Genomic DNA, 19,625 nt, shown 5'->3' on the forward strand with positions numbered 1-19,625 from the left:
GCCCCCTCCTCTTAATGTCGGGGCTCCTCAGGGTTCAGTCCTCGGCCTCCTCCTCTTACTGTCGGGGCTCCTCAGGGCTCAGTCCCCGCCCCCTCCTCTTACTGTTGGGGCTCCTCAGGGTTCAGTCCTTGGCCCCCTCCTCTTACTGTCGGGGCTCCTCAGGGCTCAGTCCCCGCCCCCTCCTCTTACTGTTGGGGCTCCTCAGGGTTCAGTCCTTGGCTCCCTCCTCTTACTGTCGGGGTTCCTCAGGGCTCAGTCCTCGGCCCCTTCCTCTTACTGTCGGGGCTGCTCAGGGCTCAGTCCTCTTACTGTCGGGGTTCCTCCGGGCTCAGTCCTCGGCCCCCTCCTCTTACTGTTGGGGTTCCTCCGGGCTCAGTCCCCGGCCCCCTCCTCTTACTGTCGGGGCTCCTCCGGGCTCAGTCCCCGGCCCCCTCCTCTTACTGTCGGGGCTGCTCAGGGTTCAGTCCTCGGCCCCCTCCTCTTACTGTCGGGGCTCCTCCGGGCTCAGTCCTCGGCCCCCTCCTCTTACTGTCGGGGCTCCTCAGGGTTCAGTCCTCGGCCCACTCCTCTTACTGTCGGGGCTCCTCAGGGCTCAGTCCTCGGCCCCCTCCTCTTACTGTCGGGGCTCCTCAGGGCTCAGTCCTCGGCCCCCTCCTCTTACTGTCGGGGCTGCTCAGGGTTCAGTCCTCGGCCCCCTCCTCTTACTGTCGGGGCTGCTCAGGGTTCAGTCCTCGGCCCCCTCCTCTTACTGTCGGGGCTCCTCAGGGTTCAGTCCTCGGCCCCCTCCTCTTACTGTCGGGGCTCCTCAGGGCTCAGTCCTCGGCCCCCTCCTCTTACTGTCGGTGCTCCTCAGGGTTCAGTCCTCGGCCCCCTCCTCTTACTGTCGGGGCTGCTCAGAGTTCAGTCCTCGGCCCCCTCCTCTTACTGTCGGGGCTCCTCAGGGCTCAGTCCCCGGCCCCCTCCTCTTACTGTCGGGGCTGCTCAGAGTTCAGTCCTCGGCCCCCTCCTCTTACTGTCGGGGCTCCTCAGGGTTCAGTCCTCGGCCCCCTCCTCTGTCGGGGCTCCTCAGGGCTCAGTCCTCGGCACCCTCCTCTTATTGTCGGGGCTGCTCAGGGTTCAGTTCTCGGCCCCCTCCTCTTACTGTCGGGGTTCCTCAGGGCTCAGTCCTCGGCCCCCTCCTCTTACTGTCGGGGCTCCTCAGGGCTCAGTCCTCGGCCCCTCCTCTTACTGTCGGGGCTCCTCAGGGCTCAGTCCTCGGCCTCCTCCTCTTACTGTCGGGGCTGCTCAGAGTTCAGTCCTCGGCCCCCTCCTCTTACTGTCGGGGCTCCTCAGGGTTCAGTCCTCGGCCCCCTCCTCTGTCGGGGCTCCTCAGGGCTCAGTCCTCGGCACCCTCCTCTTATTGTCGGGGCTGCTCAGGGTTCAGTTCTCGGCCCCCTCCTCTTACTGTCGGGGTTCCTCAGGGCTCAGTCCTCGGCCCCCTCCTCTTACTGTCGGGGCTCCTCAGGGCTCAGTCCTCGGCCCCTCCTCTTACTGTCGGGGCTCCTCAGGGCTCAGTCCCCGGCCCCCTCGTCTTACTGTCGGGGCTCCTCAGGGTTCAGTCCTCGGCACCCTCCTCTTACTGTCGGGGCTGCTCAGGGTTCAGTCCTCGGCACCCTCCTCTTACTGTCGGGGCTGCTCAGGGTTCAGTCCTCGGCCCCCTCCTCTTACTGTCGGGGCTCCTCCGGGCTCAGTCCTCGGCCCCCTCCTCTTACTGTCGGGGCTCCTCAGAGTTCAGTCCTCGGCCCACTCCTCTTACTGTCGGGGCTCCTCAGGGTTCAGTCCTCGGCCCCCTCCTCTTACTGTCGGGGCTGCTCAGAGTTCAGTCCTTGGCCCCCTCCTCTTACTGTCGGGGCTGCTCAGGGTTCAGTCCTCGGCCCCCTCCTCTTACTGTCGGGGCTGCTCAGGGTTCAGTCCTCGGCCCCCTCCTCTTACTGTCGGGGCTCCTCAGGGCTCAGTCCTCGGCCCCCTCCTCTTACTGTCGGGGCTCCTCAGGGTTCAGTCCTCGGCCCCCTCCTCTTACTGTCGGGGCTCCTCAGGGCTCAGTCCTCGGCCCCCTCCTCTTACTGTCGGGGCTCCTCAGGGTTCAGTCCTCGGCCCCCTCCTCTTACTGTCGGGGCTCCTCAGGGTTCAGTCCTCGGCCCCCCTCCTCTTACTGTCGGGGCTGCTCAGAGTTCAGTCCTCGGCCCCCTCCTCTTACTGTCGGGGCTCCTCAGGGCTCAGTCCCCGGCCCCCTCGTCTTACTGTCGGAGCTGCTCAGGGTTCAGTCCTCGGCCCCCTCCTCTTACTGTCGGGGCTCCTCAGGGCTCAGTCCCCGGCCCCCTCGTCTTACTGTCGGGGCTCCTCAGGGTTCAGTCCTCGGCCCCCTCCTCTTACTGTCGGGGCTCCTCAGGGTTCATTTATATTACAGTACAGTTGGAATAAATTTTTTTTTTTTTTTATTATAGTACAGTTGGAATAAATCTGTGAATTTTCACTTTATCTAGGAGGCCGCATGGCACATGAAATACGTAATATAGGTTAGGACCCCCCTATTGAGATTTGCCGTGACGTTGGCAGGGGTGGCTCAAAGAATTGATCAATTATTTGCTAAAAATTTCATTTATATTACAGTACAGTTGGAATAATTTTTTTTTTTTTTTTTTTTTTTTATTATAGTACAGTTGGAATAAATCTGTGAATTTTCACTTTTTATATGATGCATGCCAGTTTCAGATCGTGCTGGCTCCTTTTTCTCTTTTCTACACATGATGATAAAGTATACCGCCAAACGGAGCAGCATTCTCATAACTACCGCCATCACACCGCTCCTACCCTGTGTACGAGGAGCTGTGATGAGCAGGCACGCTTAATCTCTGAACCGATCACAAATGAGAAAGTAAACCCCTCCTCTTACTATCGGGGCTCCTCAGGGCTCAGTCCCAGCCCCCTCCTCTTACTGTCGAGGTTCAGTCCCAGCCCCCCCCTCTTACTGTCGGGGCTTCTCAGGGTTCAGTCCTCGGCCCCCTCCTCTGTCGGGGCTCCTCAGGGTTCAGTCCTCGGCCTCCTCCTCTTACTATCGGGGCTTCTCAGGGTTCAGTCCTCGGCCCCCTCCTCTGTCGGGGCTCCTCAGGGTTCAGTCCTCGGCCTCCTCCTCTTACTATCAGGGCTCCTCAGGGTTCAGTCCCCGGCCCCCTCCTCTTACTGTCGGGGCTCCTCAGGGTTCTGTACTTGGCCCCCTCCTCTTACTGTCGGGGCTCCTCAAGGCTCAGTCCTTGGCCCCCTCCTCTTACTGTCGGGGCTCCTCAGGGTTCAGTCCCAGGCCCCCTCCTCTTACTGTCGGGGCTCCTCAGGGTTCAGTCCCAGGCCCCCTCCTCTTACTGTCGGGGCTCCTCAGGGTTCAGTCCTCGGCCCCCTCCTCTTACTGTTGGGGCTCCTCAGGGCTCAGTCCTTGGCCCAATCCTCTTACTGTCGGGGCGCCTCAGGGCTCAGTCCCAGCCCCCTCCTCTTACTGTCGGGGTTCCTCAGGGATCAGTCCTCGGCCCCCTCCTCTTACTGTTGAGGCTCCTCAGGGACCAGTCCCAGCCCCCTCCCCTTATTGTCGGGGGCTCCTCAGGGCTCAGTCCTCGGCCCCCTCATCTTACTGTCGGGGCTCCTCAGGGTTCAGTCCTCGGCCCCCTCCTCTTAATGTCGGGGCTCCTCAGGGTTCAGTCCTCGGCCTCCTCCTCTTACTGTCGGGGCTCCTCAGGGCTCAGTCCCCGCCCCCTCCTCTTACTGTTGGGGCTCCTCAGGGTTCAGTCCTTGGCCCCCTCCTCTTACTGTCGGGGCTCCTCAGGGCTCAGTCCCCGCCCCCTCCTCTTACTGTTGGGGCTCCTCAGGGTTCAGTCCTTGGCTCCCTCCTCTTACTGTCGGGGTTCCTCAGGGCTCAGTCCTCGGCCCCTTCCTCTTACTGTCGGGGTTCCTCCGGGCTCAGTCCTCGGCCCCCTCCTCTTACTGTTGGGGTTCCTCCGGGCTCAGTCCCCGGCCCCCTCCTCTTACTGTCGGGGCTCCTCCGGGCTCAGTCCCCGGCCCCCTCCTCTTACTGTCGGGGCTGCTCAGGGTTCAGTCCTCGGCCCCCTCCTCTTACTGTCGGGGCTCCTCCGGGCTCAGTCCTCGGCCCCCTCCTCTTACTGTCGGGGCTCCTCAGGGTTCAGTCCTCGGCCCACTCCTCTTACTGTCGGGGCTCCTCAGGGCTCAGTCCTCGGCCCCCTCCTCTTACTGTCGGGGCTCCTCAGGGCTCAGTCCTCGGCCCCCTCCTCTTACTGTCGGGGCTGCTCAGGGTTCAGTCCTCGGCCCCCTCCTCTTACTGTCGGGGCTGCTCAGGGTTCAGTCCTCGGCCCCCTCCTCTTACTGTCGGGGCTCCTCAGGGTTCAGTCCTCGGCCCCCTCCTCTTACTGTCGGGGCTGCTCAGAGTTCAGTCCTCGGCCCCCTCCTCTTACTGTCGGGGCTCCTCAGGGTTCAGTCCTCGGCCCCCTCCTCTTACTGTCGGGGCTCCTCAGGGTTCAGTCCTCGGCCCCTTCCTCTGTCGGGGCTCCTCAGGGTTCAGTCCTCGGCCCCTTCCTCTTACTGTCGGGGCTCCTCAGGGTTCAGTCCTCGGCCCCCTCCTCTTACTGTCGGGGCTCCTCAGGGTTCAGTCCTTGGCCCCCTCCTCTTACTGTCGGGGCTCCCTCTTAGGGCTGCTTCTCACTTGCGAGTTTCTCGCAGTAGAGCAATGTGAGAAAATCTCGCATTGGAATCGGACCGGAGCGGCGGTGTCTGCTGCAGCTCCTGTCACCTCCATGCAGCAGCGCTGGAAGCGACGCTGGACCATCCTGGATTACGCTGGACATGGAGGGCTTTTTGGGGCTGATTAAATTGGTGAACAAGGCAATTTGTTTGTGTTTTTTATTTCTAATAAAGGATTTTTCAGGTGTGTGTGTTTATTTACTGTCACTTACAGACTAATCATGGAAGGAATCTCAGGGAGACGCCTGACATGATTAATCTAGGACTTATTGGCAGCTATGGGCTGCCATTAACTCCTTATTACCCTGATTTGCCAACGCACCAGGGCAAATCGGGAAGAGCAGGGTACAGTCCCAGAACTGTCGCATCTAATGTATGTGGCAATTCTGGGCGGCTGCTGACTGATATTGTTAGGCTGGGGGGCTCCCCATAACGTGGAGCTCCCCATCCTGAGAATACCAGCCTTCAGCCGTATGGCTTTATCTGGCTGGTATTAAAATTGGGGGGGACCGCACGCCGTTTTTTTTTAATTTAATTATTTATTTCACTGCACAGTATAGACACGCCCACCGGCTGCTGTGATTTGTTGCAGTAAGACAGCTGTCAATCGGCGTGGGGGCGTGTCTCACTGCAACCAATCATAGGCGCCTGTGGGCGGGTAAAGCAGGGAATACGAGATTGATTAATGAGCGGCCGGCTTTTTCAAAATAGTAAAAGCCGCCGGAGCATTGTGAACGCCGTGCAGCGCCGGGGATCGGTGAGTATGAGAGAGGGCTGCTCACTTCAGTCACTCAGGGGATTAGCGGTCACCGGTGAGTCCTTCACAGGTGACCGCTAATCAGGACGCGGCACAGACAGAGCCGCAGCATGACAATGAAGTCGGGTGAAGTTCACCCGAGTTCATGCTGATCGTGCGGCTCTGTCTGTGTCTGCTGTCATCTGCCATTCAGCTCTGCTACATGGCTGTCTGTGTCTGCTGTCATCTGCCATTCAGCTCTGCTACATGGCTGTCTGTGTCTGCTGTCATCTGCCATTCAGCTCTGCTACATGGCTGTCTGTGTCTGCTGTCATCTGCCATTCAGCTCTGCTACACGGCTGTCTGTGTCTGCTGTCAGCGGCCATGTAGCAGAGCTGAATGGCAGATGACATAGTAAAAAATACGCATTACACACGCATTAATTTATTCAAAAAAAGCATCGCACTTGCGTTGCACTCGGACCTAACGTGAACTTAAATCAGCCGAGTTTTTTTCAGCCCAGTCGGACCGATTTTACTCGCATAGATGTGTTTCCAGCCTAACAAAGTGAATCTCTTCACAACGGACTTTCCCTCTTGCTTTCTCCTCTACTAACTGACCTATACCCGATTTCCATGTGTGGTTCCACCATTACCCCCCAGCAGCACGCCCGCTGTCCAGGGGTTATAATGGTCTAGAACTTTTCGTTAGTTCCTATATCCGATCACTCGCTCATGTCGCCTAGAACTCAAAAACATCGGACTTTTTCTTACCACTGACTGCAAAAACTCTCACTGTCGCTCTTATTCATTCCCATCTGGACTATTGCAACTCTCTACTAATTGGTCTCCCTCTGACTAAACTCTCCTCCTCTCGAATGCAGCAGCCAGGAACGTTTCTATCCAGCCGCTACACTAATGACTCTGCGCTGTGCCAGTCATTGCACTGGTTACCCATCAGCTATAGAGTACAATATAAAATGATCACTCTCACCCGCAGAGCTCTCCACAGTTCTGCACCGCCCTACTTGTGCCCTCCATTTCTCTAATGACCTATAATCTGAACCTCATCATCACGACTTCTCCCGTGCTGCGCCAATTCTCTGGAATGCACTTCCCAGGACAAATCACAATACCCAGTTTAAAGTGTGCCCTAACAATGCACTTCTTATTGATTTCAGCACCATACATGATGAGCCCGCTCCATCTATCGTCCCCCTCCCCCAATTTCCTCATAGATTAGAGCTTGTGAGCAGGACCTTTGCTCCTCCTGTAAATAAAGAGCTCAGGAGAAAAGTATGTACCCCTCCCCCAAAGAGAACCGACACATCCGGGAGCCGTCACCACAGGCTTTATTAGGGTCATCACATCAGTAACAAAAACATAAGGGCGAGAAATGGGGCAACATCACGAGACTGGGAATCGGGGTAACTCGTTCCCAAGGATCACCTGGCGCTCCACACCCGCTTCTGTGATGGCGGCCAGACGAATGACGCCCCCACTGGATCCATCCCGCTCCATCGCCAGCGCCAGAGCTGTACGGAGAGAAAGTGGTTACACCAAAGAGAATGGGGCGGGGAGGAGACTCACAGAACATGTGTCACCCTGCGGGGGGAGGAGACTCCGAGAACATGTGTATCACCCTGCAGGAGGAGGAGACTCCCAGCTCCTCCTACCACCCTGCAGGGGAGCGGAGACTCCCAGCTCCTCCTACCACCCTGCAGGGGAGCGGAGACTCCCAGCTCCTCCTACCACCCTGCAGGGGAGCGGAGACTCCCAGCTACTCCTACCACCCTGCAGGGGGGCGGAGACTCCCAGCTCCTTCTACCACCCTGCAGGGGGGCGGAGACTCCCGGCTCCTTCTACCACCCTGCAGGGGGCGGAGACTCCTGGCTTCTCCCACCACCCTGCAGGGGGCCGATACTTCCAGCTCCTCCTACCACCCTGCAAAGGGCGGAGACTCCCAGCTCCTATCACCCTAAAGGGGCAGACACTCCCAGCTCCTATCACCCTAAAGGGGCAGACACTCCCAGCTCCTCCTCTCACCCAAAAGAGGAGGGGACTCCTAGCTCCTCCTCTCACCCAAAAGAGGAGGGGACTCCTAGCTCCTCCTCTCACCCAAAAGAGGAGGGGACTCCTAGCTCCACCTCTCACCCAAAAGAGGAGGGGACTCCTAGCTCCACCTCTCACCCAAAAGAGGAGGGGACTCTTAGCTCCACCTCTCACCCAAAAGAGGAGGGGACTCCTAGCTCCTCCTCTCACCCAAAAGAGGAGGGGACTCCTAGCTCCTCCTCTCACCCAAAAGAGGAGGGGACTCCTAGCTCCTCCTCTCACCCAAAAGAGGAGGGGACTCCTAGCTCCTCCTCTCACCCAAAAGAGGAGGGGACTCCTAGCTCCTCCTCTCACCCAAAAGAGGAGGGGACTCCTAGCTCCTCCTCTCACCCAAAAGAGGAGGGGACTCCTAGCTCCTCCTCTCACCCAAAAGAGGAGGGGACTCCTAGCTCCTCCTCTCACCCAAAAGAGGAGGGGACTCCTAGCTCCTCCTCTCACCCAAAAGAGGAGGGGACTCCTAGCTCCTCCTCTCACCCAAAAGAGGAGGGGACTCCTAGCTCCTCCTCTCACCCAAAAGAGGAGGGGACTCCTAGCTCCTCCTCTCACCCAAAAGAGGAGGGGACTCCTAGCTCCTCCTCTCACCCAAAAGAGGAGGGGACTCCTAGCTCCTCCTCTCACCCAAAAGAGGAGGGGACTCCTAGCTCCTCCTCTCACCCAAAAGAGGAGGGGACTCCTAGCTCCTCCTCTCACCCAAAAGAGGAGGGGGACTCCTAGCTCCTCCTCTCACCCAAAAGAGGGGGGGGGACTCCTAGCTCCTCCTCTCACCCAAAAGAGGGGGGGACTCCTAGCTCCTCCTCTCACCCAAAAGAGGAGGGGACTCCTAGCTCCTCCTCTCACCCAAAAGAGGAGGGGACTCCTAGCTCCTCCTCTCACCCAAAAGAGGAGGGGACTCCTAGCTCCTCCTCTCACCCAAAAGAGGAGGGGACTCCTAGCTCCTCCTCTCACCCAAAAGAGGAGGGGACTCCTAGCTCCTCCTCTCACCCAAAAGAGGAGGGGACTCCTAGCTCCTCCTCTCACCCAAAAGAGGAGGGGACTCCTAGCTCCTCCTCTCACCCAAAAGAGGAGGGGACTCCTAGCTCCTCCTCTCACCCAAAAGAGGAGGGGACTCCTAGCTCCTCCTCTCACCCAAAAGAGGAGGGGACTCCTAGCTCCTCCTCTCACCCAAAAGAGGAGGGGACTCCTAGCTCCTCCTCTCACCCAAAAGAGGAGGGGACTCCTAGCTCCTCCTCTCACCCAAAAGAGGAGGGGACTCCGAGCTCCTCCTCTCACCCAAAAGAGGAGGGGACTCCGAGCTCCTCCTCTCACCCAAAAGAGGAGGGGACTCCTAGCTCCTCCTCTCACCCAAAAGAGGAGGGGACTCCTAGCTCCTCCTCTCACCCAAAAGAGGAGGGGACTCCTAGCTCCTCCTCTCACCCAAAAGAGGAGGGGACTCCTAGCTCCTCCTCTCACCCAAAAGAGGAGGGGACTCCTAGCTCCTCCTCTCACCCAAAAGAGGAGGGGACTCCTAGCTCCTCCTCTCACCCAAAAGAGGAGGGGACTCCTAGCTCCTCCTCTCACCCAAAAGAGGAGGGGACTCCTAGCTCCTCCTCTCACCCAAAAGAGGAGGGGACTCCTAGCTCCTCCTCTCACCCAAAAGAGGAGGGGACTCCTAGCTCCTCCTCTCACCCAAAAGAGGAGGGGACTCCTAGCTCCTCCTCTCACCCAAAAGAGGAGGGGACTCCTAGCTCCTCCTCTCACCCAAAAGAGGAGGGGACTCCTAGCTCCTCCTCTCACCCAAAAGAGGAGGGGACTCCTAGCTCCTCCTCTCACCCAAAAGAGGAGGGGACTCCTAGCTCCTCCTCTCACCCAAAAGAGGAGGGGACTCCTAGCTCCTCCTCTCACCCAAAAGAGGAGGGGACTCCTAGCTCCTCCTCTCACCCAAAAGAGGAGGGGACTCCTAGCTCCTCCTCTCACCCAAAAGAGGAGGGGACTCCTAGCTCCTCCTATCACCCTCAAGGAGAGAGGACTTCTAGCTCTGGCCATTTGTAGTACCCTGCAAGGGGAGTAGCTCCTCCTGTCAGTATCCCCTTGCAGAGGGAGGGGCTATACTTTGGTCACGTGATCTCACCGTTTGCTGTGAATTTCAGACACTCCTCCTTGGTCATTCCCGTTTTGTATGTAGAATCCACAAATCCGTAGATGTAGGAGCTGCCAGAGCCCCCGATGGAGAATGGCTGGTGCACCATCATCCCCCCCATGGGCACCGTGTACACCTGCAGCACACACAGACGGATGTAACAGCGGATACTGGTAGATGGGAGGGGGGGGTTACATGCGGGGGAGCGGGTTACATGCGGGGGAGCGGGTTACATGGGGTGGATTTTGCTCCTCACCTGCCCCCCTTTCCTCTGGTCCCATCCGGCTACGATGATCCCGGCCATCAGGTCCTCGCGGTACTTGTAGCACATCTCCTTGAAGAGGTTGGCGGCGGTGTGGACGAGGGGCAGCGTGCCCAGCTCGATGCTGCCGGGGACGAGACACAGTAATTAAAGGGGCACTCCTTCATACTGTGCTCCGTGATCAGGAGACCCTGAATCCGCGGTGACCACTTACCTGTGAAATCCCAGCTGGTAGGTGACGGCATCGGCGATGGCCTGGGTGTCAGCAGCGCTACCGGAGCGGCAGCAGAAGATGCGGTCGTGCACCGGGGTCAGCTTGTCCGTCACTCTGTTAGCAATGTACGCCCTGCGGAGAGGAAACAGTCAGCAGCCATGACAGGTACAGACCACACCCTCCTAGAACCGGGGCATGATGGGTAATAATCGACCCATGGTAGTACAGTCCAGTGATTCCCCATCTCTGCGCACACGTACCCGGTAGTGGTCCTGGAATCAGCGCCGATCACCACACCGCCATCAAACTCCACCGCCATGATCGTCGTCTACAGAGAAAGAACGTGGGATCAAGTCAGAACCTCCCAAATATCAGGCATCAGGGACTGTACTCCAGTCACAGCCAGAGCTGCACTCACTGCACTGCCTATACATGTATATACTCCAGTCACAGCCAGAGCTGCACTCACCAATCTGCCCATACTTGTGTATACCAGAGTCACAGCCAGAGCTGCACTCACCGCTCTGCCTTTACATGTGTACTCCAGTCACAGCCAGAGCTGTATTCACCACTCTGCCCATACATGTGTATACTCCAGTCACAGCCAGACCTGCACTCGCCTCTCTGCCCAGACCTGTGTGTTCTCCAGTCACAGCCAGAGCTGCACTCACCGCTCTGCCTTTACATGTGTATACTCCAGTCACAGCCAGACCTGCACTCACCTCTCTGCCCAGACCTGTGTATTCTCCAGTCACAGCCAGAGCTGCACTCCCCACTCTGCCCATGCATGTGTACACTAGAGTCAAAGTCAGAGCTGCACTCACCGCTCTGCCCCCACATGGGTATACTCCAGTCACAGCCAGAGCTGCATTCACCACTCTGCCCATACATGTGTATACTCCAGTCACAGCTAGACCTGCACTCAGCTCTCTGTCCAGACATGCGTATACTCCAGTCACAGCCAGAGCTGAACTCCCCACTCTGCCCATACTTGTGTATACATCAGCCACAGCCACACTCACCTCTCTGCCCCAGACAAGGGTATACTACAGTCACAGCCAGAGCTGCACCCACCTCTCTGCCCATAAATGTAGATTCTCCAGTCACAGCCAGAGCTGCACATACTACAGTCACAGCCAGAGCTGCACTCACCACTCTGCTCATACATGTACATACTCCAGTCACACTCGCTCACATATCTCCATACATACCCGGTGGTTGTCCTGGAATCAGCGCCGATCACCACACCGCCATCAAACGCTACAATCGTTGTCTGCACTACTCTGCCCAGACATGTATGTACTCCAGTCACATCCAGAGCTGCATACACTTGGCATGTATCAATCGTGTGCTCATAGACCCCCTCCCCCCCATCACTGTGAAGCTGGACCTCTCTAATCTGCTGCATTGCATTCTGCGAGATATCGGCCAATAATGACACTTCACCTCCCAGAATGCATCACAGCATGGCGCAGTACAAACAGGGAGCAGCAGGTGGCAGTGGTGAGAGGCAGCAGCGATGGCGGCCACAGAGCAGTCACCCAGCTTTACCATGACCCTGGACGGCAAATCTGTAAATCCAATGTGATTTCACTCCCAACTTTAACCCCTTGTAGTCCAGACAAGTTTACTTCTTCCAGCTGTGGAGCTGCAGAGTCTATCAGCACCGGTGTGGGGAGAAATATATATATATATATATATATATATATATATATATATATATATATATATATATATATATATATATATATATATGCATACACACTGTATATTCTTATAACTTTTACTAGTTAATAAGGTTTTTTTTTCTTATCTCTATTTCTTACCGAATATGCTTGTTATATTTCTTTATTATATTTAATATTTTTATTTTTTTATAACTTAATATTTATAAAGAAAATATAATATAAAATAAGTTATTTGTTACCGAATATACTCATTATATTTCTCTATTATAATTTACATTTTTATTTTTTAACATTTACTATTTTTTTTATATTTGTTACTTTTATTTAATCATAAAAACATTACAATTCTAAATATTTTTATTTATAAGATTATGTTTTTAACTAAGTTTTGTTACTTATATTTGATATTTGAATGTTCATTATTGTTTATCAATAGTTAATATTTTTATTAACTTTAATATTTTCTTGCCGCTATTAATATTTATAATTTTTAAATATTTGTTTTTATTAACATTTACAATTTTTTTAAAATATTTTTAACTTTTTTTGTACTTATTAATATTTATAATTTATTAATATTTATAATTAATATTTTTATTAACATATATTTTTCACTTATTTTTTTAATATTTTTTAACTTTTACTTAGTATTTTTTATGCTTATTAATATTTCTGATATTTTTTGTATATTTTTTCCTCGCTGCCCCTCGGGGGGTCTTGAACCTGCGCTGCTGCTGCCGGCCCCTGACGCGGCGGATTCACTGTCAGGGCCCCCAGCTTCCCAAGAACTATAACTCCCAGCAGCGCCCCCGCTCCCCGCGGCCTCCTTACCCCGGTGGACACTTCCCGGCTCATCCACTCCTGCTCCATGGCGTCCCCTGCGCTCAGCGGCGCCGCACCAGGACTCAGCATCTTCACCGCCGCCATCATTCTCTGTTCTGCCGGGACACAGGGGAGGAATCAGAGGGAAACTTCCGGCGCACGACTATGACGAAAACATGCCCGCACCATAGGGTGTAGTAAGATGGCCGCCAGGCGCTGACTTATGACGTACACGAACGTTCTGAACTGGTAACCATGACACAGCAATCAGTGTAGGGTATACAAAGATGGCCGCTGCGACGTCAGTGCGCGTGCGTAACGGATGAGAGGACAAAGATGGCGGTAGGTTAACAGTAATGAGTGCAAAACCAGGATAATAAGAGGAGGAGCAATATAATGCTTGTTATAATCTGTAGGTGGTGGAATTACAGTAAAATGTATTTAATTCTGTAATTCAGTGAAGGAAAATTCCAAGAGACCCTATAACATCTGCACAGGACCCTGTTACGACAAATCCGCCGCCATGTTATTACAAATATACTCATCTGATAATCCGGCAGTCACAATGTAGCCGGGTCCTGTAATGTGAAACAGGCTGCAGTGATATTATCGGCCACCAGGTGTCAGCACAAAGCTGGGATATCCGGAGCATCTCACTTTACAGCCTGCTGTGAAACCAAACGGGATATTCTCAATAATATAATGAAAAGGGTTTTCTCGGATAAGAAAAACTTGGCAGAAAGCGCCTCCCTGTCAGTGACTTGTGTCAGGTATTTCAGCTCCATTGACGTGAATGAACTTGGGCTGCAGTACCTCAAATAACCTGTGGACACATGTGGCACTGTCTTTAATAGAAACCCACCATTTTTTTTTTTTTTTTTAAAGAAAGGGGCGCACTATGAGGTTGAGTTATGGCGTCTCCTCAGTGTGTGATTGAGGGGATCTGGCCTCCTCCCAGCTTTAACTGATACAGGATCCCCAGTCCGTGTGGCCACATCTGGTGCACCAGCTTGATCCCTCTCGTAGCCACGTGTATGATCGTTGCTTTACTGGTCCAGCAAGCCCCACTAACCCTCCATACTGCTGACCAGAGATGGCCCTGACGATGACACCACACCAGTCATGTGGGACAGATACTGCTGACTGGGGACGGCACTGAGGATGAGACCTCACCAGTCATGTGGGACAGATATTGCTGACCAGAGATGGCCCTGAGGATGAGACCACACCAGCCATGTGGGACAGATATTGCTGACCAGAGATGGCCCTGAGGATGAGACCACACCAGTCATGTGGGACAGATACTGCTGACTGGGGACGGCACTGAGGATGAGACCTCACCAGTCATGTGGGACAGATATTGCTGACCAGAGATGGCCCTGAGGATGAGACCACACCAGCCATGTGGGACAGATATTGCTGACCAGAGGCAGCCCTGAGGATGAGACCACACCAGTCATGTGGGACAGATACTGCTGACCGGTAGCGGCCCTGAGGATGAGACCACACCAGTCATGTGGGACAGATACTGCTGATCAGAGATGGCCCTGAGGATGAGACCACACCAGTCATGTGGGACAGATACTGCTGACCAGAGGCAGCCCTGAGGATGAGACCACACCAGTCATGTGGGACAGATATTGCTGACCGGTGGTAGCGCTGAGGATGAAACCACACCAGTCATGTGGGACAGATACTGCTGACCAGTGGTGGCCCTGAGGATGAGACCACACCAGTCATGTGGGACAGATACTAATGACTAGAGATGGCCCTGAGGATGAGACCACACCAGTCATGTGGGACAGATACTAATGACCAGAGATGGCCCTGAGGATGAGACCACACCAGTCATGTGGGAAAGATACTGCTGACCAGTGGTGGCCCTGAGGATGAGACCACACCAGTCATGTGGGACAGATACTAATGACCAGAGATGGCCCTGAGGATGAGACCACACCAGTCATGTGGGAAAGATACTGCTGACCAGTGGTGGCCCTGAGGATGAGACCACACCAGTCATGTGGGACAGATACTGCTGACCAGATATGGCCCTGAGGATGAGACCACACCAGCCATGTGGGACAGATATTGCTGACCGGTGGTAGCACTGAGGATGACACCACACCAGTCATGTGGAACAGATACTGCTGACCGGTGGTAGCGCTGAGGATGACACCACACCAGTCATGTGGGACAGATACTGCTGACCGGTGGTAGCGATGAGGATGACACCACACCAATCATGTGGGACAGATACTGCTGACCGGTGGTAGCACTGAGGATGACACCACACCAGTCATGTGGGACAGATACTGCTGACCGGTGGTAGCGCTGAGGATGACACCACACCAGTCATGTGGGACAGATACTGCTGACCAGTGGTGGCCCTGAGGATGAGACCACACCAGTCATGTGGGACAGATACTAATGGCCAGAGATGGCCCTGAGGATGAGACCACACCAGTCATGTGGGACAGATACTGCTGACCAGAGATGGCCCTGAGGATGAGACCACACCAGTCATGTGGGACAGATACTGCTGACCAGAGATGGCCCTGAGGATGAGACCACACCAGTCATGTGGGACAGATATTGCTGACTAGAGATGGCCCTGAGGATGTGACACCAGTCATGTGGGACAGATACTGCTGACCAGAGGCAGCCCTGAGGATGAGAGCACACCAGTCATGTGGGACAGATATTACTGACCAGAGATGGCCCTGAGGATGAGACCACACCAGTCATGTGGGACAGATACTGCTGACCGGTAGCGGCCCTGAGGATGAGACCACACCAGTCATGTGGGACAGATACTGCTGACCAGAGATGGCCCTGAGGATGAGACCACACCAGTCATGTGGGACAGATACTGCTGACCAGTGGTGGCCCTGAGGATGAGACCACACCAGTCATGTGGGACAGATACTGCTGACTAGTGGTGGCCCTGAGGATGAGACCACACCAGTCATGTGGGACAGATACTGCTGACCAGTGGTGGCCCTGAGGATGAGACCACACCAGCCATGTGGGACAGATACTGCTGACCAGGGGTGGCCCTGAGGATGAGACCACACTAGTCATGTGGGACAGATACTGCTAACCAGAGGCAGCCCTGAGGATGAGACCTCACCAGTCTTGTGGGAAAGATACTGCTAACCAGACGCAGCCCTGAGGATGAGACCACACCAGTTATGTGGGACAGATATTGCTGACCAGAGATGGCCCGGAGGATGAAACCACACCAGTCATGTGGGACAGATACTGCTGACCAGAGGCAGCCCTGAGGATGAGACCTCACCAGTCATGTGGGACAGATATTGCTGACCAGAGATGGCCCTGAGGATGTGACACCAGTCATGTGGGACAGATACTGCTGACCAGAGGCAGCCCTGAGGATGAGACCACACCAGTCATGTGGGACAGATACTGCTGACCAGAGGCAGCCCTGAGGATGAGACCACACCAGTCATGTGGGACAGATACTGCTGACCGGTAGCGGCCCTGAGGATGAGACCACACCAGTCATGTGGGACAGATACTGCTGACCAGAGATGGCCCTGAGGATGAGACCAACCAGTCATGTGGGACAGATACTGCTGACCGGTAGTGGCCCTGAGGATGAGACCACACCAGTCATGTGGGACAGATACAGCTGACCAGAGATGGCCCTGGGGATGAGACCACACCAGTCATGTGGGACAGATACTGCTGACCGGTAGCGGCCCTGAGCATGAGACCACACCAGTCATGTGGGACAGATACTGCTGACCAGTGGTGGCCCTGAGGATGAGACCACACCCGTCATGTGGGACAGATACTGCTGACCAGTGGTGGCCCTGAGGATGAGACGTCACCAGTCATGTGAGACAGATATTGCTGACCAGAGATGGCCCTGAGGATGTGACACCAGTCATGTGGAACAGATACTGCTGACCAGAGGCAGCCCTGAGGATGAGACCTCACCAGTCATGTGGGACAGATATTGCTGACCAGAGATGGCCCTGAGGATGAAACCACACCAGTCATGTGGGACATATACTGCTGACCAGAGATGGCCCTGAGGATGAGACCAACCAGTCATGTGGGACAGATACTGCTGACCGGTAGTGGCCCTGAGGATGAGACCACACCAGTCATGTGGGACAGATACAGCTGACCAGAGATGGCCCTGGGGATGAGACCACACCAGTCATGTGGGACAGATACTACTGACCGGTAGCGGCCCTGAGCATGAGACCACACCAGTCATGTGGGACAGATACTGCTGACCAGTGGTGGCCCTGAGGATGAGACCACACCCGTCATGTGGGACAGATACTGCTGACCAGTGGTGGCCCTGAGGATGAGACCACACCAGTCATGTGGGACAGATACTGCTGACCAGAGGCAGCCCTGAGGATGAGACCACACCAGTCATGTGGGACAGATACTGCTGACCAGTGGTGGCCCTGAGGATGAGACCACACCAGTCATGTGGGACAGATACTGCTGACCAGTGGTGGCCCTGAGGATGAGACCACACCCGTCATGTGGGACAGATACTGCTGACCAGTGGTGGCCCTGAGGATGAGACCACACCAGTCATGTGGGACAGATACTGCTGACCAGAGGCAGCCCTGAGGATGAGACCTCACCAGTCATGTGGGACAGATATTGCTGACCAGAGATGGCCCTGAGGATGAGACCACACCAGTCATGTGGGACAGATACTGCTGACCAGTGGTGGCCCTGAGGATGAGACCACACCAGTCATGTGGGACAGATACTGCTGACCGGGGGCGGCACTGAGGATGAGACCTCACCAGTCATGTGGGACAGATATTGCTGACCAGAGATGGCCCTGAGGATGAGACCACACCAGTCATGTGGGACAGATATTGCTGACCAGAGATGGCCCTGAGGATGAGACCACACCAGTCATGTGGGACAGATACTGCTGACCGGTAGCGGCCCTGAGGATGAGACCACACCAGTCATGTGGGACAGATACTGCTGACCAGAGGCAGCCCTGAGGATGAGACCACACCAGTAATGTGGGACAGATACTGCTGACCAGAGGCAGCCCTGAGGATGAGACCACACCAGTCATGTGGGACAGATATTGCTGACCAGAGATGGCCCTGAGGATGAGACCACACCAGTCATGTGGGACAGATACTGCTGACCGGTAGCGGCCCTGAGGATGAGACCACACCAGTCATGTGGGACAGATACTGCTGATCAGAGATGGCCCTGAGGATGAGACCACACCAGTCATGTGGGACAGATACTGCTGACCAGTGGTGGCCCTGAGGATGAGACCACACCAGTCATGTGGGACAGATACTGCTGACCAGTGGTGTCCCTGAGGATGAGACCACACCAGCCATGTGGGACAGATACTGCTGATCAGGGCTGGCCCTGAGGATGAGACCACACAAGTCATGTGGGAAAGATACTGCTGACCAGAGTCAGCCCTGAGGATGAGACCTCACCAGTCATGTGCGACAGAAATTGCTGACCACAGATGGCCATGAGGATGTGACACCAGTCATGTGGGACAGATACTGCTGACCAGAGGCAACCCTGAGGATGAGCCCACACCAGTCATGTGGGACAGATACTGCTGACCGGTAGCGTCCCTGAGGATGAGACCACACCAGTCATGTGGGACAGATACTGCTGACCAGAGGCAGCCCTGAGGATGAGACCACACCAGTCATGTGGGACAGATACTGCTGACCGGTAGCGGCCCTGAGGATGAGACCACACCAGTCATGTGGGACAGATACTGCTGACCAGAGATGGCCCTGAGGATGAGACCACACCAGTCATGTGGGACAGATACTACTGACCAGAGGCAGCCCTGAGGATGAGACCACACCAGTCATGTGGGACAGATACTGCTGACCAGAGGCAGCCCTGAGGATGAGACCACACCAGTCATGTGGGACAGATATTGCTGACCAGAGATGGCCCTGAGGATGAGACCACACCAGTCATGTGGGACAGATACTGCTGACCAGAGGCAGCCCTGAGGATGAGACCACACCAGTCATGTGGAACAGATACTGCTGACCAGAGGCAGCCCTGAGGATGAGACCACACCAGTCATGTGGGACAGATATTGCTGATCAGAGATGGGCCTGAGGATGTGACACCAGTCATGTGGGACAGATACTGCTGACTAGAGATGGCCCTGAGGATGAGACCTCACCAGTCATGTGAGACAGATACTGCTGACCAGAGGCAGCCCTGAGGATGAGACCTCACCAGTCATGTGGGACAGATATTGCTGACCAGAGATGGCCCTGAGGATGAGACCACACCAGTCATGTGGGACAGATACTGCTGACCAGAGATGGCCCTGAGGATGAGACCAACCAGTCATGTGGGACAGATACTGCTGACCGGTAGTGGCCCTGAGGATGAGACCACACCAGTCATGTGGGACAGATACTGCTGACCGGTAGCGGCCCTGAGCATGAGACCACACCAGTCATGTGGGACAGATACTGCTGACCAGAGATGGCCCTGTGGATGAGACCAACCAGTCATGTGGGACAGATACTGCTGACCGGTAGTGGCCCTGAGGATGAGACCACACCAGTCATATGGGACAGATACTGCTGACCAGAGATGGCCCTGGGAATGAGACCACACCAGTCATGTGGGACAGATACTGCTGACCGGTAGCGGCCCTGAGCATAAGACCACACCAGTCATGTGGGACAGATACTGCTGACCAGAGATGGCCCTGAGGATGAGACCACACCAGTCATGTGGGATAGATACTGCTGACCAGAGGCAGCCCTGATCATGAGACCTCACCAGTCATGTGGGACAGATATTGCTGACAAGAGATGGCCCTGAGGATGAGACAACACCAGTCATGTGGGACAGATACTGCTGACCAGA

The 19,625-nt window shown here is 55.2% G+C and overlaps 1 protein-coding gene across 2 annotated transcripts in view; it reads right to left on the reverse strand.

Moving 5' to 3' along the window:
* Positions 1 to 6,849: 6,849 nt before the first annotated feature.
* The window catches only part of PSMB6 (proteasome 20S subunit beta 6), a 44,902-nt gene continuing 32,126 nt past the window's right edge, over positions 6,850 to 19,625 (reverse strand). The window contains exons 1-6 of one of the 2 annotated variants that reach the window (XM_075346722.1): positions 12,738 to 12,873; positions 10,479 to 10,546; positions 10,219 to 10,350; positions 9,999 to 10,128; positions 9,734 to 9,878; positions 6,850 to 7,049 (exon numbers count right to left, since the gene is read on the reverse strand). In XM_075346722.1, the coding sequence (XP_075202837.1) occupies positions 6,922 to 7,049; positions 9,734 to 9,878; positions 9,999 to 10,128; positions 10,219 to 10,350; positions 10,479 to 10,546; positions 12,738 to 12,836 (702 nt within the window). In that variant the 5' untranslated portion in view covers positions 12,837 to 12,873 and the 3' untranslated portion in view covers positions 6,850 to 6,921. Of the gene's footprint in view, positions 7,050 to 9,733; positions 9,879 to 9,998; positions 10,129 to 10,218; positions 10,351 to 10,478; positions 10,547 to 12,737; positions 12,874 to 19,625 lie in introns of those variants that run through there. The other variant, XM_075346723.1, reaches the window with a different exon arrangement.

This window comes from Anomaloglossus baeobatrachus, chromosome 4 (assembly GCF_048569485.1).
Source record: "Anomaloglossus baeobatrachus isolate aAnoBae1 chromosome 4, aAnoBae1.hap1, whole genome shotgun sequence".
NCBI classification, from domain to species: Eukaryota; Metazoa; Chordata; class Amphibia; order Anura; family Aromobatidae; genus Anomaloglossus; species Anomaloglossus baeobatrachus.